General features: G+C 40.3%; 1 protein-coding gene across 13 annotated transcripts in view; it reads right to left on the bottom strand.

Moving 5' to 3' along the window:
- Nucleotides 1-25,691, bottom strand: part of CAMK2D (calcium/calmodulin dependent protein kinase II delta) — a 121,404-nt gene that overhangs the window by 55,941 nt on the left and 39,772 nt on the right. For all 13 annotated transcript variants that reach the window (XM_071431194.1, XM_071431193.1, XM_071431192.1 and 10 more), the window contains exon 4: nt 17,940-17,999. In XM_071431194.1, coding sequence (XP_071287295.1) covers nt 17,940-17,999 — 60 coding nt within the window. The remainder of the gene's footprint in view (nt 1-17,939; nt 18,000-25,691) is intronic.

Here is a 25,691-nt window from a genome sequence, read left to right as displayed (position 1 = left end):
TATGGAAAAGGATTAACACAGCCAATGGTAAAGACATTGATTTTCCCTTTGGTAGTAGAGATTAAGATCTGTGGACTCCCAGAGACATAGGTCCTGTAACTCTGTGAAGTTTGATGTCTCAAATCAGTGCACCACTAGGAGGTTACAGGGCACATTAATCAGTAGTAGAGGTTTAAAATGGGTTTGAAAGTCACAAAAGCTTATGTGATATCTGCTGAAATATGCAAAGTACTTCAAGTTTCTGCTTTCCTGCAATGATGAAAAAAGGAATAGGATGCTTTCTCTTCATTTTACTTCCAAAAGTGTAATACAGTATTTATGCACACCTCACGTACACTACTTACTGAAACGAAGAAACAAACACCCCAAACCAAACCTCCCCCCTACCCTTTCAAAAATGAACTTCATTATGTAATGGAAGGAACTTCATGGAATGGCTTAAGTCAGCTTTGGGTGTTCTGTGAATTGGTACCTGTCTGCCAGTGGATATGGGATAAATTGTTGCATTTGAAATTGAAAAGGAAAAATAAAAACTGAAAAAAAACCTCTCAGTCACTGAAAATCCATAACCAGATATATTTTTTACTCATATTTGAACCACACAATTTTCTATTTCAAACATGTGTTTATAAGCATTTTCTGCTGTGCTGTCTCTGACAAAGCAAGCCTTGTGTTCAGCAGAATTGTTGAGAAGTGGCAGATCTGCTGTGGCTTAATACTGTCAGAACTCCCATCTTCCTGCAAAGTCACCCTTTGCCACCTTTCCGGTTCTACTGCATAAAGCAAAGTGATAAGGGACGGAAAATAAAGTTACCAGTTGAACTTCACCTGAAACTCTTGTGGACACCAGTGCAGGAGCCTTTACAGCAGTACCAAGAACTGAGACCAAAGCCAGCATCCATCCTACAGCTTTCAATCTGGATCCCAAGGGGAATGTGCTGGGATCCCAAGGTAAACACAATAAACCTGCACAAGGAAGCAGAACTGAGCATGCAGAAGTTTGTGACCCAGTGCTCAGGAGTGCTACTGCTGGCACTGATCTTCTCCCTTCAAACAAAACAGCTTCACTGCAGCCTCATTCTCAGCACCTCAGTGCTCCACCGTGTCCCCACATCCTCTTTGGAATGCCTGGTCTAAATGCTATAAATGATCTCTGCTGAGCCACCAAACGCCTTAAATCAGTGGTGCAGAAGAGTCACAGCTATAGCTCCCAGGCAGGGAACTCAGCATGCAAATGGAGTCTGTGCTGTCCTTACTGCTCCTCACACTCAAATTTCCTCTCACACAACACTGCTCTGCTGATACCATGGAAGCCTGGGGCCCTCTATAATAAAGCTCATCAGGTACAGCAAAGAGAACTTGGCAAACACTAATAAGAGCTGTTACCTAAGAGTCTGAAATATTTAGAGGCTAATCTGCTAAGATTAGTACAGTAGCAATGCTCTACTGTAGAGAGGGCAGCTGCTTTCTGAACAACACTAAATAAAGAGTAATGCTTTGCATATTGAAGAAAATAATCCTCCCCCAATGCTCTCAAACACACCAGCAGTAAAATGCAATACCTACATTCATTAAATGACTTTATGCAAATCAGCAGTGCTGTGTATATCATTAGCAGGTGGCCTCTATTCAGCAGCAGTGAACCAAAACTATGTAACTCCCAAATTCCTTCAAAGGGTATTTTTTATTACAGTGCAAATTCAATTATTTAGGGCCAAAAACTTGAGGGAAAAAAATTCTATTCATGTGCATCTCAAAAATTGATATAATAAGAAATAATGGGAAAAGTTGTAGAAGAGGTTTTGCAGTGACTTCTGTGAGTCAGAGAGAAGTTTGATAAGAGGATCCACGTTTACCCCTGAAATAATTTTCTACCAAGGTCATTGACATAGAAACCAAGAAAGAAAGAAGGATAAATAAGAGAAACCTGCAACTGCCTATTCCAATAAGCACTTTGTCTTTTGTGACCAATGAGTGAAGTGTAAACTTAGGGGTTTTGTAGGAATGTATAAAAAGCATGCATGCTAGAATAAAACCAGTTTGAAGCCTTCTGAAAATGGAGTGTATTGCTTTGTATTACAACCATCTCAACTATGACAAAAATATCTAGAGAATTTAATATTTGGAAATACTGCCTTTTCCCCAAGGCATTGCAACAGCAAGTGTTGAGTACTACAAACAAAATGCCATATATTCTAAAAATATTCATTTGGGAGCAAAACCCACCCCATCAAGGCCCTCACAATAAACAACTGTATTCTGATTAAATGCCAGCCTACTGCAGGCACGTGGAGAAGTCACTTGGCCAAAGTGTTAATGTTAGCAAAAGAGTCTTGCTACAGAAAAAATGAAAAATTACTTGTCAAAGCCGATAAAAGATCACATTTTGCATGGAGACTGAGTGACTCCAGGTACTGATGTCAAAGCACATGACCTCAAATTACCAGCTCTTTTGTCATGGAGACACTCTTGTTTAAAGACTTGACAGTCTTTAAAAATGAAATTTCCCAGCTAAAATTAACTAAATAAGAAAAGAACAAAAACCCAAGAGGTATTCCAAAACATCTAATTCTGTGTTGGGAGTCCCCATGTAGAGCAGTTGAGATAACTGATGCTTATCTCTTTATCCCACAGGCTTTAGTTACTTTTCAGTGCACCATAACACAGGTGTTTGTGCATTTCTGTGTGCACACGTGCCCAGAGCACTTCTGTGGAATTATATCCTGGATGCATGAAGTTAAGAGGAACAGCTGGAGCTGCACACCTTTAATTATTCATGTATGAAAACAGCACAATTGTACGGAGTTGTTGCACAAAAGAACAGGGAACTAAAATGTACACCTGCACCTTCATGTCTTCATTTAATATACAACCCTGTCATTTACTGGAAATCTTGTGTTTCAGGGTGAGCCAGCTCCTCTTTGCAGCTGAAGGCCTGCATTTCTAAGTTTAACACGATTTTTTACAAAGCAACAAAAAGCCTTACAAATGTCATCACATTAAGCTTTATGAGGATAACTGCATGGATTAAAAGAAAGACTGACACAAATTTTTGCTATGAGCAAACTGATGTCTCAGCTGCCAGTGTTGATGCTTTAAGCACCAACATTTTTTAACTATTTTTACATTTATCAGAACATGTAAGAAGAGGAATAAAGACATAAGAATTTCATGGAGTGTTAACTAATAAAAGGACAAGCTGTAACACAGAGATGTTACATCAATTAAAATTAACAGGCTCAGGAAACCACACAGTGTACTTGAATGGAGGCAATGCAATTACCCAATTTTTAAAAATTAGACTTAATCCCTTTTAATATTTACAGTGCTGGGAACAGATTTATATAAATAATATGTAGGGCCCACACATCAACAAAATTAGCTATTGAGGAGCTGTAACCATTGGGTAGGACACAACCTCCCTTCTTGGCTCTCCTTTCTTAAAATACATTAAAGACAGACATATAAACAATTTACATAATGACCACTCAGAGATGCATGTAGGGTTATTTTTTAAATGCTCCCCTTCCATGAGGACCGAGCTCCAAGGTATTTAAAAGCATCAGCTTATGAAAACAAAGTCAGTCTACTTTAAATATTTCAAACAAAAAGGAAAGCAGAAAATTGCAATCCTGTGGCATGACTTGAGAGGAACCACAGAAAAGAAACCTCTCACACAGGAGCCAGGTATGCCCCAAGCAACCTCAGACAATGCTTGCAAAGCAATTACCACTGTATTTAGGGCACCTTTATTTAGTAACAATTACCTTCAGAAAACCTAGGATAAAGATTTAAGTCAGTAGCAGCAATAACTATGTCTAAATTTCCCAAAACTTTTCAGTCTTGGCCGTTTTGGTTTTTAGTTTTAAAAGCATTACTTTATCAGAGTAAAGACCATCAAGTAAAATCAAAATCCTTGTGGATTCAAGGTAACCTAGTAAAATTCATCTGAAAGTTGATTAGAAGAACTGTGTAAAGAAAGAAAAAAATAATTTAAAATAGCTTTATTGATGTTTATGTCAGATATCAATTCAATAACTGAGTAATAATCCAATTCTTTTATACAATTTGAATCCAGTGACCACTGCTATATTGACATCCTACCAAAAATATTTGTAATTAATCCCAGCTTTGACCAAGGGAATACTGAAAACATAGTACTTATATACACAGTCGTGGCTTTTTCGTCTCTCACTGCTTTAGGAGAACAAGGGCTTCTACAACAGGTCCTTCTGGCAATTGGAGGCAGCTAAGCATTCTGCCCTTCTCCCCCAGTTATCCTTCAGAAGATGATATTACACCTACTTTGTAGCACGATGGAAATACTGCAAGGCTGAAGAACCAGCTCTCTAGTCTGATGACTGCATTAAATGCCCTGTAAATTCCCCTTTTCCTGACAGAAATTGCATGCAAATTTATCCTTATTCAATCAGTGAACCACCAAGAAACATTTGCCCCCTCTCTTTTCAAAGGCTGATGGAAACATTGATATTCCTGTTTGCTTTTTCCCAAGATCCACAGAATTTTTCATTTTACTAATAATGCAAAAAAAAAAACAAACCAAACTTCCAGCTCAAAAAGGAAAAGAATAATATAAATCCAAACCCAAAACCAGTATTGACTTAAAATACAAACATTCATTTTTTTAAAGGAAGTACTTTCAAATCTGTGACTAAACAGGAATTTTCTACTGTAAAGCAGATATACTATGGAGAAAATAATTGAAACAGAAGATGTTTCTAGACCCTATTTGGAAGAGTGTTGTGGTCACTTTGATGGAACATGATCAATAAATTATGGTAAAGAAGATGTTTTTAACAAACTACTTTCACGAGGAATTTAATAAATGATCATGTAATGCCACAGAGCAAGCAGGCCATTTACTATTTAATGAAATACAATCCTTAATTATTAAGGATTTCCTTTCCCCCAGATGTGATGCAAATGGCCACAGATAAAATTCCATTTTGCTGTTCTGAGGCACTTAACCGCTCTAAGAACCTGACAGGAACAAAAAGCTGCAACAAATCCACTCCTACAAATAAACACTTGTAAACATGTGCAGAAATCCTTTCCATATGGACTGCATCTGTTGGGAAGAACAAGCACAGAACTCCAGGGTGACCCAGGGTCTCCATGAAAGTGTCTCTGCTCTGATTTCTGCTTAAACCACTCGCAAGGACCTGCAGTCAATGAGCCTGTAAACAATCTGCCACAGCAGCTTCCCAGGTAAGTAATAACTGTGCACACAGAGATGTGCTTTTATCACATGACTCATCCTAGACACAGAACTGCTCTCTCAGAAAAGCAGCACTGTAAAGTAAATAAGGGAGACTAATTATGCCTGCAGAAACAAATCCCTGACACTCATGGTCAAGGAATCCCAACACATTTCATTGCAGCTACAACACAGAACCCACAACCATATTTCCATGAGGCTGAACTTTCCATTTCCTACAATAGAAAGGAATAAGAAACATGCATCTGGAGAGAAAACCAGACCAGCAAATCTCACTGCTAAAGCATTGCTGTGATGGGGGACAGAAAACAAAGTGCACTGGAATTGCCTCAACCAATGCCCAGTGCCAGATGGGGAATTGAACAAGAAGGAAAGATCCTCTCCTGTAGGCCCTGCCTCTAAATCTATCTTAGACACTGGATAAAACAGGCTGAATGTAGTTTTTCAGCATATACATATCTACATGTCAAAATTATCATTACTGTCCTGCTGATGAAGGACATGTCCTGTCCTTCCTGTCACCTGAAAATACAGATGTTCAGAAAAAGCTACTCTGCTTTAGTTTTTATATATATGTGTGTATATATATATATGTGTGTGTGTGTATATATATATATGTGTATGTATATATATATATATAAACTATATATATAAAGACCTGTAAACAATAAATAACTTTCAAGTCATAAAGTTCACTCTCCCTCAAGCTTGAGTAAATAACATTTAAACTGCTAACATTTAAAGTTCATTTTCAAATAAAGTTGTCTCTAGGAATTCTTGCCAACTCCCCTATGGGAAGATGACAAAAGAATATACAAAGGAACTTTATTTGCTCTTATTTCTTGTAGACTGTGGAGTGAGCATTACAAATACTACTTGTTAAAACCTTTGTCTACAAGAGAAAAATGCTCTAGTTTATGTTATTATGTTGGCATAAAATCAAAGTTTATGCTCTCTTAATTCAGCTTAAAACAAAGCATTAGATAATTGAAGCTGAAACAACTTCCCAGTTTACAGAGCAGTAGGTGGCCACAAAGAAATAGCTACATCAGTTTAAAAATAAATTAGGTTTTGATTAAGTTGGGGGAGCTCTTAAATGCAGACAGACCTAAAATTCTACTTCCTATGTGCTAAGTGTAACATGAATTATCACTGTGCAGGAAGTGTTACATCAAACAGAATTGGTGGGATCTTCAATTATTCCAGATTTGCAGTGAGGATCACACATTGCATCATCTTTTCTATAAGAAGTCAAAGCCCCATAAATTACACTACAAATGTAGGTACACCCCTCAGTGATGTGGTTATAAACATCAGTCAGATCTGAGCTCATTTTCTGAGGGCTCATGCAAAATTCACTGAAGCACAACCACCAATTCACTTAATCACACTATGTACCACCTTTTAATGGGTGTTTATTTGGTTTGGTAACAGGACAACCAAATAATTTATCCTCCACTCCAGGGACTAAGGCTCCAGGCACCTGTGATGGCAGTACTATGTATCACAATGGGCCATTTGAATGCTGAGCACTCTTCCAAATTAAAAACCTAATTTAAAACCAAAAGAAGTGCTAAGATACCAGGTCTTGTCTCCAACCAGACCAAATCTACATTTTCTCTAAATCACTTCTCAGTTATGCTCTACATTATTCCAACGCACAGCAGCCCTTGGAGATCAGAAAATGGTTTATTCTGAAGTGATGGCAGCATTTGGCAGCCCACGGACCTGCTCCAGCAAAAAAATTAGTTCCAGGACAATAAAGTCAACTTCACAGAGAACTCTGTATTTTGTGGAATTAACTATTACTTTCTCATGTTAGGTAGTACCACTGTAAAGCCACCTTCTTCCTTCCTTTATCTGATGGAGTTTTTATGTCTGTGCAAGCAAAGAAGGCTAAAACCAATTCCACAGGACCAGGTCCCCAAATTTTGTGTTACCAGCTTTGAGGAAAAATACCTAAAATGAATGCAACAGGCCTAAAGCATGATTATAATGACGTCTCTGTCCTTAGTGCCCTCTTTCACAACCAGGAATCCTGAACATTCTGAATAGGAGCAATAGGAGCATCCCAGAGACAGCTCCATCCATACCACTGCAGTTAATCCCTCTTAATTTCTTTATGGCAGCAACAGGGGAAATGCAGGGACTGAGTCTGTTTCTTACACTCAGAGCAAATGTGAAAAAGCACAGTCTGAAAAGTGTCAAAGCAGGAAAAAGTCAGGTAACTGGTCTCCTGTTTCCATCTGTGTGGTGCTGCAGACATTCATCCATCCAATGCAGTGAACAAAACCTTGCTGTAAACTGGAAAAGCAAAAGCCTCTGCAATTAGCCAAGCAACACTTGAGCAGGAGGAGCTCTCGGTAAGTGAACAGTGTCAGATTGAGTAACTCAAAGCACAGTGCCCAGGCAGAGTGTTCCCATAGTGATCCCACCCCATCTCTATCCACTGGGCTGGGCTCAAACCCATCTGTATTGTGTTCTGGGTGAACGTGCCTTGCCCCTGTATCAATTAACTATCACAGTAATGGTGCTACCACAGCTGGAGACAGCTATAAATTACTGGCATTTCCCTAACGTGCATGTTCACCAGTGAGTGATGATCCCAAATGATTCCAAGTGTTTGTTTTACAAAAGGCAGGGAATGCATGTTGACTTAATAGATGACAAACTTGAGGCTTATGATGAGAAACTGCCATTGTCTTTTAATCACAGTCTCACAATAAATGAAAATTAGAGAGCTTGTCCTGTGGGACCATTTGTAAGATGGTAATTAGCTTGGTGACAACCCACATAAACTTGGATGGAAATGCTGCAGGAGAGAGCAGAAGCCAGTCTGTATTCACAAACCCAGACTACTAGCTGCAATTGAGATCTCTTTCTAAATATTCCTCTCATTTAGCACATCCAGTAACTCCCAAAATACATATATGCTACAAAAGATAGCTGCAAGCCAGTCAGCTGCAATTATGGTTTTAGATCATCCATCAAGTCCTTCCCAGCAAGAGTGCACTGTCAAATTCAACACAATCCCAGCACTACCACCATTGATACCAGATCAAGTATAAACTGCTGAAACACAATTAAATAACCCTCAAGGTCACCCAGGAAATGAAAGCATACCAAACCTATTAATTAAACAGCACTACTGGGGTGGGACAACTGCTGACATGCGAGTGCTACTCACTGCTGTGCAGCACAAGGGCAGGAGCTGTGGATTTTTTTACAATGCAACACCAGAACATCTTCAATGCACAAGTATCAGGAGCAGAGTGTCATACTTGGCCCAGAGTGGCTGGAATGAGAAGCTGGATGCATTTAAAAGAGACAGACATGTAGAGGACAAACTAAAATTAGAAGCAGTCCATGAGAATACTAACACTCTGGTGAAGCCACTATAAAAAGAACTTCCAAATTTGGAAAGTGACTAGGAGGAGAGAGGTATCATTAAACCCCTATCAACTGAAAAAAACATCAGAATCAGCAGTTTTGTAGGAGTAGGAAAGTCTCCAGTGCTGAAATCTGAAAAAGCCCAGCCTGAACTGAGCAATTAGGAGCTATTTATCCACTGCCAGTGATGGAGGTTGATGTTACTTGCAGGGTCAGAGCATTCACCCTGTGCCAGGATGCAGCAGAAAGCCAAGGAGCAGACCAGCTTGCACCCTTTGGAATGCCACAGCTTTGACAGATACTCCCAACAGCAGGGCAACAAAATCAGAATGAGAAGTGACTTCTCAAAAGCTGAAGCTTGAAGGAGCAAGGAAAAATCTAAAGGGCACTTGAAACACTTGCTGCAAGACAGGGGTGGTTAGGGGGATGTCTGTCTGTCTGGAACTCACTGGTGCTGTCCCCTGGCCCTCAGACACCAGGGGAAGATAAGCCAGGCTGGCACCAGCCCCTCACACCCTGCCACACACAAGGACAGGCAAGGGTGACACCCCAGCAGAGCTATGGACATGCTGGGCTAAGCAGGCAGGCTGAGTCCTAATTTCCATGTGTTGTTTCCAATATGTATCTAAGATGATACAGAATCTCTTACTGAAGGGGCATTCCATTAATAAAGATGCAGAAGATGCATATAAAATGCAGAACACAAGCAGATTGGATTTATGCACCTGACATGGCACATACAAGTTCAGCCTATAAAATGCACTTCCAAATCCACACCTTGGAAGCAAGGAAATCCTGCATTCTGAAGTTGCTGTTTATAGTTTATAGTCAAATTACACTTTCTTTAGGAATTCATGTCACAATATTTAAAAATGAAAGCAAATGCAATTTCAAGAAAAGAACAAAAACATCCTAACATGGATGCTGCTGTACTGGGGAATATCCACTTTTCCTTCCAGTAGTTGGTTTGCTGATCAGCAGGGAAGACTGAAATAAATCTTCTCCAGGGTGCAAATGGCAAGACAAGAGGCCACAGACACATGCTGGAGACTGGAAAAACCCAGCTAAGCACAGAAATGCATTTATTTATTTATATGGATAGGAAGGTGATGAAACACTGGAGTGGTACCTGGAATGGCTGGGCAATCTCCTTCTCTGCAGTCTCCAAACTGTAGAGGATGGGCAGGATGGGCTCTGATTTACCTAACTTTACTGTGCACGGTTTGAGCAGGGAGTTGGGACTGGGTAACTTCCAGAGATTCCTTCCCACCCACATGATTTCATGATCCATGATATTTTTTTGCAGAGAGCTGGGTAGGTAAGTAAAGCAAGATGTATGTGCAGATGGGAGTAGCCCCACAGATTGTCTCTCCTAATGAGTCTCCTGGCTCAGTATCACCTCCGGAAAAGGAGCAAAGACATTCCAAGGCCCCACAGTGAGCTCCCAAAGCACCACTTCTGACTTATGGCTCAAACCAAAACATGACCCATGGTCCAAAGCCAGGAGACCTTCCTTTCACGTCTTTCTGCGCCCAGCACATGTGCCCAGCATTTCCCCATCCTGTCCCTTCTCCCTGCCCCCATGTCTGAACAGATCCTTGTCTGCTTGCCTCAGGGAAATGTGGGAGTGTGGAGGGGGATGCAGCTCTCAAGTGGCACAGACAGCCCAACCCTTTCTCCTTGGAGGTACCTTTTCCAGAAGCAGGGTGAAAGGTGATGTTCTTATCTTATTGCAGGTGTTCCATACTGTTGTCTCCTTATTGCAAAAGTTTCAGACCTTCTTGGTGCTTTCTTGTGGGCAGCTCCTCAGAGCACTGACTCTTTCTTCTTCACAAAGCAGCCACCTGACTTCAATTCCCTTCTCAACCAGCCACCCCACTCTTTTATAGCACTCTTCCTGTCACTGGTTACAGCTGTAGCCTGTTAAAGTCAGGCCTGTTCCTAATCTTTGATAATTGTCCCAGCTGCAACTGGGGTAAGATTACTTTCCACACTGTATTTTCTTATCTTCTATCCCCCACACAGGGTGACATACTGGGTGATAGTAACCATGGGCTAGGATGCCAAACACCCCAAATGGGCAGATTTAGGCTTCCTGGGAAAGAAATGCTGCCTGAATGAATTCCCTATTTTCTCTAGGGAAAGGGAAGAGGTCAAGTCAAAAGTGTCCCACTGAATGGGTTCAGCCCAGAGGCACAGATGTCAAGGCTGAGGCAAGATTATCACAGAAAACACATGACAAGTTTTACCCCCCCGCTGCAGGAGCTGCTCTAATGCCATCCAGTGATGCCCATCCACACAACCCAATATACTGCAACCTGGTTTTGGTTGGGGGTTTGTTTTTCCTCACCCTCAGATCAAGTAAAGGTTCCCAATATTTGGGTATCGATCCAAGAACCAGTGCAGAATTCACCTATTAGACATTCAGCAACATCGTAAAAGCAAAGGGAACAGAACTTACAACATCCCCTAAAAATGCTCTAAAAATGTCTGTGCTAGCTTAACTGAAAGAAAAAGCTTAGTTTAGCTGAAGTAGTAGAGATCTCTGTTTTTGGAGGAAAGAGTCCAGAGGAAAATTACATATTTGTGGTTTAGCTGGGAGTCATGATGTCTATCCGTATTCATAACACGTGGCTGCAGATTCATGACAGACAAAGCTTTCAAACAACAAAAAAATCTAAGTTCTGAAAGATCCATCTTGTGTGTGCAGAGAGAGAGAGCAATTAATTTCAGTCGAGTTTATTTCCACAGCTCTTGAAGTCAGCAGTGCAGCCAATTATGAAACTCTTCATTCCAGGAAACACATACAGAAAGTAAAACACAACGAGATGAAAATACAAGTGGGAGTGTGGCAGCCACGCCAGTCCTCACCCCCCACAGTAGGATCCTCAAGAGAGGTGTTCCAATTCCACTTCCCATTTCTGTGGGTGACTCTGTTTTACATTTCAAATGACTGGCTGCAAAAGGGGAGTGGACTTCAGGGAAAGAAAAAATGTTTAAGAGAACCTGGACACACTAGGAAAAGAACTTTCATGCATTTAAGGAAACACAGAAACAGAGGCTTAAGCAGGGATGGAAAATGCTTCAAGATCTGGTTCACACTTGATTTATACTGAATCATTACCTATTTTGGTGCAAATTAGGCATGTACTTTCTGAGGCAGAAAATTACAAAATCAGTGGCAAACCTTTGTGAAACTTCATTTCCTCGGTCTGTTATGGATCCTGCTACAGTTATCAGGGATATTGCAGCCAGCAATGCTTCACTTGAGCTAAAATAACCTTGTGCTCCATTAAAAGGAAAGAGAACTAATGTAGCATGGCAAAGAGTGGTGTCATTGTCTGCACTCAAAGACATTTTTATGCTCCACAGTAACCCAGAAGAGCAAAACTTAAAGATGCAATGCCACTTAGCAGAATAAAAGGATTCTGCTGCAAACAAAAGAGACAAAAGCTGTAACACCAAATAAAGCTGCCTTCCCCCTCCTTTGCTGGCACACTCAGACCACATTAGCTGATGCCTCATATGGCTCATACTGAAAATCTGACACATTGATTAGCACTACATAACTTAATCTTTTAACTGCTGGGGGGTTCTGACATTCCACTCACTTTAGGGAGGAAGCCCTTTCACACCAAACCCTTCCAACCACAGAAGTCAAAACTTTGAGGCTTTTCCTCTTAAACATCAACACAGATTCACAAGAACTTCAGCAATAAAAGGAATCAGATGCACAGCAGTCAAAAACTGCTGAGAAGGAGAAAGCCTGCAGAAAACCCAGCTGCAACAAGCCCCACTATGCCCCCCTGTGTGCTCTTGCCTGGTGCAGTCTTGTTCCAGTACATTTAATTTCACAAATAGCAACTGCAAAACCAGCTTCTGTATTCTGTTGTTGCACTTCACTAGTCAGTTACTTGTTGTAGCCACGGCTGACTTTAAACATTCAATCTGTTATTTTATAATACTCACTAAATGGGCTCTTACATTAAATATGAAATCATGCTATATCACTGGTTTATTTGTTTCTTGATATTTTTTTTTAATTCTCTCAAGGACTATGGTGTACCTTATTCATGATAGAAATTGCAAATTTAATTAATTCAACAGAAAGGATGAGATTTAAAATTGTTGAAGTGATCAGCTCATCTAAGCAATAAAAATAATTAAAGGAAGTGAGATTCTCTAATGCATCAGTCCCACGCAAACTAAAGCTTCAGATTTATATTAAAAGCTTTATTTATTTATTTGCATAGCTATACATACATCCCTGAGGACCACATTCACTGAGCATGAATTTATATAGCTGGGGATTGGTATGAGTTGCACTCCATCAGGAAAGAACTATATATTTTTGACATAAAGTAAAACCTTAAATTAAGCTCAGAAAAAAAAATTGTGCTAAAGAACTACATCCACTTAATCTGAACAGACCTGATTTTTACCCTGTGTTTGGTTTATAGAGTAACTTAACTAACACCAGCTGAGCTACACACAACTGTGCCATAGTAAAATAAACTTAATTCAGAAAGGAGTTACTGCATTCACATTTTCTGTATATTAATAGTGTTTCTCCTGAGATTCTTGGGGCTTTATGAAGTGTCATGCACATACTTGGTGACCATAAACATAAAGGACATATTTTTGTGCATAAAGGAGACACCCCCCCAGCTTTAATTACTCTCTGCTCAAAAAAGACAAGGCAATACACAGTTTCTTATTTTTCCCACATGAGGAACTTAACAACTTGAGTGTTTGTGTTTTGTGTTACAGTGGGGACAGGAAGTAACTCCAAAATGCAGGCTTTTCCTGCTTTTTTTTGTGGCAGGAGGGTTTAGTAAGCTAGACACCAGCACAGAGTGTGGTGAGGAGCAGTGCCAACTTTGGGTGCTACCAATTGCCTCAGCCATTGATGAGAAGTTCCCAGCTCAGAGCATGGAAATGAGCAGACTCCAAATGGACACCAACACACTCATGAAACCACATAAGGGATTTGTCTCTTTCCCTGTGCTGTCCCAGTCTGTTCTGCATTGAGGCTGCCTCCTGGCCTGCGGCAAGGCCAGCCTGCCTTGGGAAGTGGTTGCTGGAGCAGAGGCCTTGCTGCTATCAGAGCACTCTTGTGGCAATGCCTCAGCCCAGCCTGGCCAAGGCTGGACCAGCAGATACACAGAAACAGGCTCAGGCTTAGCAGGGCTGAGTCTGTGCCTGGCAGTCCTACTTACCTCCAAGTACCCTGACTTACAGAGCAACTCAGGGACAGCCTGGCCTTGTGCCAAAAGAACTTCATTTATCACCTGAAGAGCTGCCACATGTCAGTAAAATCTGCTGCTGCCTTTGGCCAAGGGATGAAGATTAATCAGAGCCAGACTCGAGCCTGATTTTGCTGGCTAATGGACCCTGCCTGCCTGCCACAGCTTGTACACTGTCTCTAAGGCCTGGAGGAGGTGGCAGAGGCAGGGAATTATGGGCTGCAAGGAAGTGGGAATGCAGAGCCAGCAGAAGCCCCCCCCAGTAGTTACAGAGAGATCTTGACTGTGTAACTGCCATTAAGAAAACATTACCTAAACACAGCACAAATCCTGCAAGAGCAAACTCTACTTGGGAAAAAAAAAATTCCATGGTTTCACCAGGTTTCAATCAGCAGTTTTTCAGAATGGGTCAGAGCTTCTATTGTCAGACTAATGCAGATTTTATCATTATTTGGGATGTCATAAACCAAAATCAGCAAAGCAGCTGTAAATCCATGCCAAACGTCATAACAAGATGGTGCAACAGTGTTACACCACCAAAAATGTCAATTGCAAGACTAGAAATCAGAGTGCTAAAAACTAAGTTTGCCTCAAGTTAAAAGAAGACCAAGAAATCAAAATTTACCAGAATAAGATAAAGGAGAAAATCGGGAAAATGACAGTGGATTTCTTGGTAAAGAGATGATTACATAGCAATTTTCTTTCCAAACTTCTAAATTAAAAAATGGGAGCATTAGTACACATGGAACTTCTGGAAAAGTAACAGTTACCCAAGATGACAAATCCTGTGTGGGTACATGCTCACCAAAGGAAATAAGCTTTTATATTGTAACTCCACGTGCAATCTCACAAAGATAAAGCACTGGGTGCTCCAAACAGCAAGGCTTAACCTACATTTTCATCCATTTTAAACTCTGTAAAAAAGCAACCCTCTACGCACTGATGTACAGCCATGTCACCAGAGTAAGACCCTGAGAAGCACAGCAATGCTGAAAATCACACTAATGCACAACCTCCTGCAGCCCAGGAGCTCTGTTACCACAGGAACATGAGCTATGTTTGCCTAGAAATTTCCTACCACAGTGTAGCACAGGCCAGATTACTCAAGCACAGCTGGAAGAGGAGAAAATACCAGTATTGCAAAGACTGATGGGAAACAAAGGATTCTGAGCCCCTTTCAAAGTTTCTTCGCAAAGCCTGCAAGTTCAGCTAATGAGGCTTGTGCCTCATTTTAATGGCCACAGAAAATTCAGCAGGGCTCTTTTTACTACAGTGATATTAAAGGACTGAGGTAAGAAGAGGTAGAAATCACAACAGTGAGTGTTGGTGAGGAGTAGCTGTATGGGGAAAGGATGAGGAAATTCTGTGGGTTTTAAACTTCCACACATACATTACTTAAGTGGGAAATGGAGATGTGAAAAAGGAGAACAGAAAATATTGCTTGCAATCCATTTTCCTTATTTTTCCTACACCATTCATTAGACATCATAACTACAAGGCTGGACAGAGAAGAAATCATAGATTTATGAAAAGGATGAAGAGAAGAAAGATGCTGAAAAATGAACCGAATTCGTTATGTGCAAAGCAGTGTCTGCACAGAAAAGCTCAGCTTTCAGAGATGTACTGGAGACGTGCTTGTAAAAGAAGTGAAACAACTTCTTCAAGGAAGATTTCCATCACACTTCTTGGCTATGAACATGGACAGTAAGGACTGCACAGAAACAGAATCATTTAACATTCCGCCTTATTTAGCTTTCCAAAAATGCCTCCCTGTACACAGTCATCGTTGAGAAACTACCCCATCAATTAAACTAGATTTCTGCTTTCCTACAGAAATCACACTGAAAAAAAATAGTTACCTTTTTTTTTTATTTTTCTTAACTTACATACACTTATTGTAAGAGCTGAGCTCCCCTCCTCTGGCACACTTCCTTTTTCACTCTTTGTGCTTCCTGATGTGATGCAGCTCCATCACTCAGCAGAGATGACAATTTAAACAGGGATGTCATAGTGACCCAAGCATAAGAGCTCCAGTGAGGTGCTGGCAGCACTTGGAATGATTTTAGGGTGATCATTTAGCTGGCTGAGGGCATGGCTGCAGGAGAAGGAACATTACAGAACACAACATCTGATGCCAAACCCTAGCATGGTAATTCCAGGTCATGAAAATCTCCTCTCAGACAGATCTAGAACATGGCAGTTTTTCTGAAACAGGAGCAGAACACCTTGTCCATTCCTTCTTGAACTGCACACCTTGGTGCAGGTGGTGATACAGTTTGTGAAGAGCCCTACCTGCCTGTCACCCAGGCTGTCATTGCCTGTTTGCACTCCAAGCCAAACCTCACAGATACAAACTCTGCATGTGGAACAGCTGGCCTGCCAGAGGAGCTGAACTCCATCCTACACTGCTCAACAAGCCACTTGACAAACTGAGGACTTGTGACCAAATGGGACCAATTTAGACTTTTGTTTCAACTGAGTTCTGTGCATTTCAGCCCTTCCCCTGCATCAGTTCACTCTTGTCTTTTGTTCATTTTCCCCAACTTGTGGAAGCTCATAAATGTGTTCTGGTTCTAGTAAGGCCCAGGTGGATGGCTCTGGAGTCTGACTACACCACGTGTGTAACCAGAGCTGCAGAAGGGCTGCACCTCCTCCCTAAAAGCATTTGTACATTCGCATAGCTCTCACCATTTTACAATGCAAAACCTTTGGTGAGATAAAATAGCACAAATAACACTCCCACTTCCTTCTTAACCAAATTTCTAGGTCAAACCTGTAAGCTTAAGAGCGATGCTGCAGAAATTTGACATGTCATTTTGAGCCATGGTACACTCGTTTTCACTTTCTATTTATCATTTAAAGGAAGGAGCTGATTTCATCCCAGGTGATGCCTCAAGAGGCTACCTGGAACAGAGGCTAGACAGAGTTAAAGCAATAAAGTAGGTATTTATTCAAAGGATACACCTTTGAATAAAGAGCCATCTTGTGGCTCTGCCCAAGATGGACCCAAAATGGATGCAAGATGGATGACAGCTCACAAATTTTCAGACTGTTATAAGTTTGGCCCATTTACATATTGGGGTTAATGATCCAATTACAGTTTCAGGTTACCAAGGCCCATCCTCCCAGACTGCTCTCCTAAATTCTCCATTGTTTATCCTTCTTTGGGCCTGAAACTACAACAGTGTCCTTGGTTCTCAGGCTGGAGAAGGACTGTTTTGTCTGACTACCCTGTGAAGAGAACTTGCTAACATTTGATATGAAGTTCAGAGTTACACACCAAAGCAGTACAGAATCTGAAAAATATGAAAGCTAAAACTTAAGTCATCACAGGCACCAAACAATTTTATTAATCTAAAAATGCCATAACAAACAAATTCCTACCCTTCTGCAGAAGTCTCAGGTTCAGCAAATATTCTTGTGAGAGATACCCTTGGCATATAATTCAGTGTATGAAAAACTGAAAAACCCAGCTACACTCTTAAGTTCAAGGTACTTACCTGTCTACACTGTTTCTAAAGCAAAGAGACAGACACACCCCGCCCTCCAAAATACCTTTATTTTTTGCTTGACATGGGTAGAACACACAACTCTGGAAATAAAAAGGGTAGAGCTTTCTTCAACTTGGAAGGATGGAATCTCAAACACAAAGTAAAATATAAAATAAGCATCTCACTAAAACCAGCACTAATTATTGACATTGGTCTGTCTCATTGTGCAACAGACACTGTCAGCTGAAATTCTTCTGCAGGTCTCCAAAAATCATGAACAATCCTGCAAACAGCCCCTCCTACACACTGCTCAAAACGCCCCAAACCCGTGGCACAGAGAGCTCTGGCAGAGCAATGGCTCAGAGATGAGACCACTGCACACTGCTGCAAGTGATCCATCAGATTATTGCGTCCCGCAGCAGAATTCGTAAGGAACACCATGTGATAAAGAAAGAGTCTTGACTGGAGATATTTGCACTTGATTTCTGAGCTGCTCTTTGTATTTGTTAATTTCCATTTCCCCTAAATTTTCTAAACTGATAAATAGTGTACAAAGCAATGAAATGTTCCTACCGATATTAGGATGCTTCAGGAGACGACAGATTCTAGCTTCTCTCTCCAGTTTCTGGTGATCTGCATCAAAAGAAAGCAAACAGTTGCTGTTAGTATGAAGATTAACATAGTTTAGAGTATTTGCTTTAAAGAATCATCACATCATCATCACCTGATGAGATCTGTAAAAAATGTCTCCTTTATTTAGATCCACTAATATTTTCACCCAAACTGTAATATTGAATTGATATTTTTTTTACCTTTGGATAGAGCAGGACTTCTACATCACTGAGCCCTAACAGTGTTTTCTGGAGATAAAATACTACTGCTTGTGTCAAGCTCTGTTCTCTACAATAGACAACACAAATATTCCAAAATACCAACTTTGGAAAATAGAACTGCTTGAAATGTAAAGAATATGCTTTGAACCTTGAAAATATTAAGAAATGAGCAAGTTTAGAAAAAGTCGCTTTGATGGCAACTCTTCAGAGTCAAAAATTTCGCATCAGATGTTAGAATTAAGAAGTTCAATTCTTACTGCAAAGTGTCCAGTTAGATATGTAGGTCAAGAGAACTGTAACAACAGATGTAAAATAAAACAGAGAAAGCAAACACCACCTTTAAAATACTTAACGCTTCAAGTTGCTGACAGCATGTTTTAAATCTGGAGAAGAAGGAAAACTTGTTTAATTTTAATTTTTCTGCAGTTTGTACTTCCTAATATTTGCAGTCAATCTAACAACAAGTGAAACAATTTTGCATATGTTAACAGTTCAGATTATTATCACATGCTTTTAAGAACTGGGATAGTTCTTGAGCTAGTCAACTTGTCAACTGACCCATCATACTTTCTGAGGCCTAAGAGCCTCCTCCACTTGCATAAGAAAAGTTGTCAGCTTAACCCTCTTTACCTTCATGTTTACTAAAAAAAAAAAAGAAATCAGAAGTTCAAAGTATTAAAAAGAACTAGTAATCTGCAACATAAGCTTAAAGCTCTTTTTCTAAAGTTAAACTCTGCCACTGAGGTTTCCCATTAATATTTTTGAATTCAGCTGCAGCAAGGCTGAAAGATAAGCACAGACATCTACAGTTATAGTACCTTCATGTCCAGCAGCTCTGGCTGTAACTTAATCTTGGGCTGAGCACTTGGCACATTACCCAGAGCAAGCAGGGAGATGATCTGCAAGGCAAACTGAACTAAGCTGGGGTGAGAACAAAGATGAAAATGTGAACACTGCCTCAAAAGCAAAGAAACAATCCAGGGGCTATTGGACATTTAGTGTGGGAGCTGTGGCACTGGTGCACTACCAGCTCTACTTTCCAGGGCTGCTCTGCACCACCTCCAGCTATATTTACAGATCAGGCAGCACAGCCAGAAACCTGGAAGGTGTCCGACAGGCTTCTATGAAGTGCTAAAAACATCCTGTGTGGACTCTTCAGGAATAACACAGCTATAATAAAGAACTTCATCTCCAACTGTGAATATGTTATATAAACAGTTGAAGTTTCTTTGCTATCAACTGCTATATCACAGCTTCTGAACTGACACTAGATGTGGTTAATGTAATTTATTGATTATAATTGTATTGATTAAAAAAGCACACCTGATATTTTTCAAATCACAGTAAAAACATCTTAGAGATGCTGCTGCGTGCACTGCAATATGTGAAGGTAACATCTACATCATCATCATCATTATTATTGACTGCATTATATATTCTCAGGTTTTTACTCCAAACTACACCAGTATATTACCAACCAGGAGTTCTCTGCTGTCAGTGTAAATCAGAACAATGAAAATCTGCATTTAACTCTTTCAGTTGTTTGTGTCACAGTAATTGCTATTAGTCAGTATGAAGTGATGCAGTCACTTGCTGGGTGTCTGCAGGTACCTCACAGCCTGCACACTGTGCTGAGGCAGCAGAAAGAGCATTAAATGCTCCCTGAGCCAGGGATTCAAGTGGACATTAAGGTCCAGAAGATGACAGCTGCACTTCCAAAGAAATAGAGCATTCCTTAGTGTTGTTAGAAGAGTAAGTCTGCAGTATCTAAGTGTTTGAGGGTGGGACCAAATGCAAATTTAACTTCATGTGATATCCAAGAAAAGTACTCTCCTCTAAAACCTGCACAGTTGTTCTCTGAGTTTTAGGAAATCCTGTTCCTTCCTCTCTGCACTGGGTCTGTTTACAAGTCCTTGCAACTGCAACTGCTGTGCCACCCGTAGCTATTTGTGTTACCCTGCCTCCTGCCAGGGCTCAAGTGCTGGGGAGCTAAAGGTGAATGTCAGAGGGCAGGGCAGACCAAAATACTTCAAGCACTCAGCTCCCAAACATCTGAAGGGTAAGGTGTGCCACTGCACAGCCCACTGGGAAACAAGGGTCCTGCCATACAGCCAGGCAAACTACCAAGGAGGCACAAACTCCCCAAACCCTGAGAAAGTTTGGGCTAGCATCTGGTGTCAAATGTTTATGTTACAACAGTAGCACAGGAAAAGTTGTGGAAAAAATAAATGCAATAATAGGTCACTTATCAAGATCAAAGAGCTAATTCCTCTCAAATTTGACAACATATAATTCACCAGCTAAAATTGCTTTACCTGCCAGGTAAACACAAACCAGGAAAAATTATTATCAGGAGCAGGAAGCCAAGCTTGAAAGTCACAGATAATAAAAAGGGAACACACAAGTACATTTATATACTTGTTTCCTTTGCTCTATTTTAATTACCTAGACTCAATTACAAACAGGTCTCCTACATTGTCTGCCTAAGAAATTGTAATTAGTTGAAAAATACAAGCTCAAAACACAGCAAAGCAAATGCAGAAGGAATGCTCTACAAATTCTAGATTACTTTAGGAAAGCAAGTCTCCATTAGTGAGCAATGGCCTCTACCACAGCAACAGCCCATTTCCAAGATTGGAAAAAGATCACTGCCTGTCAACTACTGATACCATTGCAAAGAAGCAGCAATGAGAATCATGTGGGTTTATTAATGGAAAAAAACCTTGCAGCCACCTACAAGTTTAATCTGACACGGCGCCATGAAAAAAAAAAAAAAAAAGAAACAACAAGATTTAATGCACTGAACGATGAAAATCTCAGCCTTTACAATAACTAATGAAATTCTGTGAAACCTGAAACAGACAGAATATAGCTGTAAAACTGGGGGTACTCATAGACTTTATAAACTTAAAATCTTGAACTAGTTCTCATTCATATAATGATGTTCTAATAGACCCAAAGCTAATATTATAATTTATGACACCTGCCTCAGAAAATTAGACTGCCTGCATTGAGTTTCTACTAGGTAGGCAAATAAAATAACTAATTTGCAGCAGTACCAATATTTGTTTTCTTATATTCACCTGGACAGCATCCTGTGCAACCTGCTCCAGCTGAACCTACCTTAGTAGGCAACTGGATTAGAGGATTTCCAGAGGTCCTTTCCAACCCCAAACACTCTGTGATAAACCTGGGGGGAAGCTGGCTGGGGCTGCTCCTCAGGAACTGAGTAGACACTGGTCCACAAACAGCTGGATCATGCATCACTTGTTTTGTATGTTTTAATTCTTTTGTCATCGTCCTCCTCCTATTACTTATATTATTCTCCCTTCCTTTTCTGTCTTAGTGAACTATCTTTAACTCAACTCAAAAATCCTAATTTTATTTCCTCTGATTGTCTCCCCAGTCCTCCTGCAGGGTGTGGGAAGAGGGAGGGAGTGAGGCTGTTTAGCTGCCTCTTTGGTCAAACCATGACAGTGGGGACCAATTCCATTACTAAGCCCCTGCCTGAGCTCCTTCTTATGAAAGGCAATTTACAGACCTTTAGCATTTTGCAAGCATTCATTTTCAGCTGGTAAGATAAAACACGAACCACATTTATTCATGTAACAGTCCATCACACAGCTCTTTGAATTTTCCATTACTGAGTTCATGCTACAGCAGTGCTCACAGACAAACCTCAGTTAGCTCCCCTGTTATTCCTAAAGAAGTAAACGCTAAGCAATACAGTCCTTCAATTCCCAACAGCACTTTTTCAAAAGGAATGCTCCAGCATTCAGTACCTGCTCCTGGGGAGATATTTGAACAGAGTTGTTACTTATTCCTCTCTTCCCTGTATTTATAGCTGGGAAACTGGGACATTCTTGGAATAAACAATCCCAGCCCCTCCTAATGTTCCCCAGCAGTCACACACCAGGTGTTCATTGGTACGAAGGCATCTTCTCCATGGATACCCTGCTCCAGAATGGGCAGGAGCCCACAACAACAATAGCACAGCCAATTCTGCTATTAGGCCACTGCTCAAAAACATCAACAGAGCAGAAATCAGGGCACTGAGTGTGCCTCCAGTTATTTCTGTGGCTGTGTTCCCAGACACACTTCTCTCCACCAAGCTGCTGAATATCAAGGAAAAGCAAAAGATATTAATCCAAGATGCTTTGTGAAATAATGAACAAGCCCCACACCTGTAGAGCTTCAAATTCTGCCCCACAGCATTAAGAAAACAAAAGGCACATTTGTACTCAGCTGCAAAGGCCTCCAACAATAATAGTTCTCAGCTGACTGATGCTGCTGCAAGGCTTTCTTCCACTTCCCGCCCGCTTTCTGTGTTAATGTTTTACCCTTCACAGCTTGTGAGAAATTGATAATGGACACAGAGACCTGATTCCCATCTACAAAGCACATATTACAGCAGCAGAGACACTGCAAGTGTCTTTAGGGCACTTCTTTGGACACTTTATCCCTGATTTCTATGACACCTGCTATGACCAAAAGGTGCAGATATTCCTGCATTTGTGCTGTTTCTAGCACTGCTGCTAAAACTGACAAGTACCTGACTTCACATGAGCTGGCAAAAGGAGTGAAGACAACATGTGACATTAATAGCAAAGCACTGAGCCCACATGATTTCATTTATTTCCATGATTTGTGTTTAACCATGTCCATAATGAACAGAAAGAAGAGATCAACAGAATGGTACGATTGCAAACTGGACTTTACCCAATTGTTGGGAACCTTTAAACAGTTCCCAAGAGTACATAGGCACACCCTACTGAGCTCAAGCTAAGAAATGCTATTTTTTCACCTTTTTATACTCTCATTTGCTGTGGATTGAAACAGCCAGCTGGCAATTCACTCCCTTCACTCTTCTGACTCAGAAAAACAAGAAAAATATTAGTGGAAGTCTAGAACTGCTGTTATATATACATGTTAATTGTTATTTTCTATATAAGGTATGTGCACAACTACATATAGCAGTTTTATATCTATTTTTTATATCTATTATTTTATTATATAAACAGCCCATCTACTGAAACAGATGGAGTACTATAAACTCTTCAGTGCCAAAGTAAACAGAAAGGGCCTGAGAGACAGAAGTGTGCGTGTGATCACCTGGTCACCTCCATCTGTTTCCCACCAACCTGCACCTTCCACTTAACTCTGTCACCCCGTGCTCCATCTTGTCCCTATCACCTCTTTTCATCTGACCCATCCAGAGCTGCACCTTGTAGCAACTCCCTGATACATCCTCATGCAAGGCTTACATTTGCCGTAACAGGAAAACCTGAATGCACTTCACATCCTCATCTTCCCCTTGCTGCCTCCTTCTGTCCCTACAGCAGTTTATTTTCCTTTGTGATTCAAATTTGCCAATTCCTAGAGCTGATGGTCAGCCAAGTCTTCTTCAGCCATTCCCACATAACTGCATGTCCTTCATTTTCCCTTATTTCACTGCCCTCCTTTCATTTTTGCTTCTCAACTTAAAGCTGCCTGCCCTCTACTTGTTTAAATTCTGCTGATAAATATGTGAGTGCATTCAGTATTCCTCATTTTTTTCTAGCTTCTATTTTCTACTGAGCCGTTTAAATTTCTTTAGGCTTCTCAGTTCTCTTGGCTCATTTCCTGCAGAAAGTTGCAATTTTCAGGAAACAATATTTGGAAAAAAAGATGTTAGGAATCGAAAGTAAGTTCAGAAAAATAAATCATGTAAGAGATGCCTGGAACTTGAGGTGTTGACTCATCAATCTAATGAACACTAAAGCATTTGTTTGCACTCAAATAGTTCACTGGAGAGGATGGGCTACAGGATATACTTGACTTGACAGCCTTGCTGAACTCCAGTCCTACAGAGCCCATCTTAAACACATTAAATCCATTAACAATGCTGCAAACTCTGAGCAGACTTCTGTCTGACAACTAAAATTTTGAAGGCACCCTCAAATTTTCAAGTGATGCAGCAAGACATGCATGAGAAATACTCCTTCTCCTTACAAATGTTATTAAAACAATACTGTCTAATAACAAAAGAAAAAAAACCCAGCTTCATATAAAGTCAAAACATACTGTCAGCTACTGCAATATGTAGGTAGCAGATTGGTAATTTGAAATAAATTGTGAGCTTCTGACTGATGCCAGCTTATTTTAATATAAATGAGTAATTACTACATGCAAGACTGGTGTCAAGTCATGATTTGTGACAGCCACTTGGCTGGGACATGCAGAAGTTCCTGATTTTAAAGCTGCTGCAAAGAGCAAATTCTGAACTCTGACTTGATGTTTTCACTTTGTCAACCCTTATTTTTAGAAATCCTACCAATGGTCACCATCTTTTGCCTCGCAGATGTAATTTCTACGAGGTGTTGCATTAATTGTTTGTGAATTTTTTTAAACAGTGGATGACCAGTGAGGATGTTCAGTTTGCTGACAGCTTATGGATGAGACAGTGTTCAATATTTAATAGAAAGGGAAATTCTATTGTGCAGAAAAGGTCAACAACTTTTATATCCAGTATTTCCTGTAGTCACTGTTCCTTTAAAACTGAACATTACACATGGCTTAACCTACCAGAGACTAAGGGCTTTTTTTATGCAAATACACTCCAAATCACTGACATTTATCTTAATAAAAGCTCATGGACTTTAACTCCCTAGGAGGAAACAACTGTAGAACTAGAATCAAGTCCAAATAGAACAAAAACAATGGTTTGGCAGCTACCATTATGACTCAGAGGAAATTTAAGCAGCACATCAAAGCCAAAACTTCTCATAACAAGAAGAAACACTAAGAATACATAAGCACATGCCTACAGGACTATTTCATCAAAAATAACAGTAGGCTGCACTAGTATTAGAGGACTAAAGATATGATTGCATTAATAAAAATAGCCTGATGCCTAAACCTCAGTCTTTAGCAAACAGTAGTCATAGGTAAAGTCACTGTTTCTACATGGCCATAAAAAGCTCAAACAATGGAAATAATACACTCAAAAAGGAGTTCTACGTTAAGTTGTAACTTGATTGTCTTCCATCTGTTCACTTGCTTTAAAACAAAGAAGTGGATTATGACTAACCCACTGTATTATTTTTTTTCTGCTAAGTTGCTAAGCCTTTGCTCATAATAAAAACAAATCTCCTCCCCAAATACCATGTGCATGAATAGCATTTAACCATCTGAAGCTTTATATTACAACAATCTTTGATACCAGGATAGTAATGCCATGACATCTGAGCTACATGGGTATGGTCTTTTCCAAGAGGATTGTCTTGACATTATTTTTAGAATAATTTTCTTGTGGACAGAGAGAATTGCAATTCATTTGGTTTGTTAAACCAATCATTAAAAAAAGAAATACTAGCCTTGCAAACACATACTTGTGAAAGATAGTCCCCAAAAGCAGTGTTTGCATTAAAAGCCAAATCACAGAGGAGAGCCAATGTCCAAGTGGAAGCCAGTGACAAGTGGCATTTCTCAGGGCAAGCGTTGGAACATCTGT

The sequence above is a fragment of the Agelaius tricolor genome, unplaced genomic scaffold (genome assembly GCF_023055355.1).
Source record: "Agelaius tricolor isolate 1412-34295 unplaced genomic scaffold, bAgeTri1.0.p SCAF_8, whole genome shotgun sequence".
NCBI classification, from domain to species: Eukaryota; Metazoa; Chordata; class Aves; order Passeriformes; family Icteridae; genus Agelaius; species Agelaius tricolor.
This window is presented reverse-complemented; position numbering and strand designations above follow the sequence as displayed.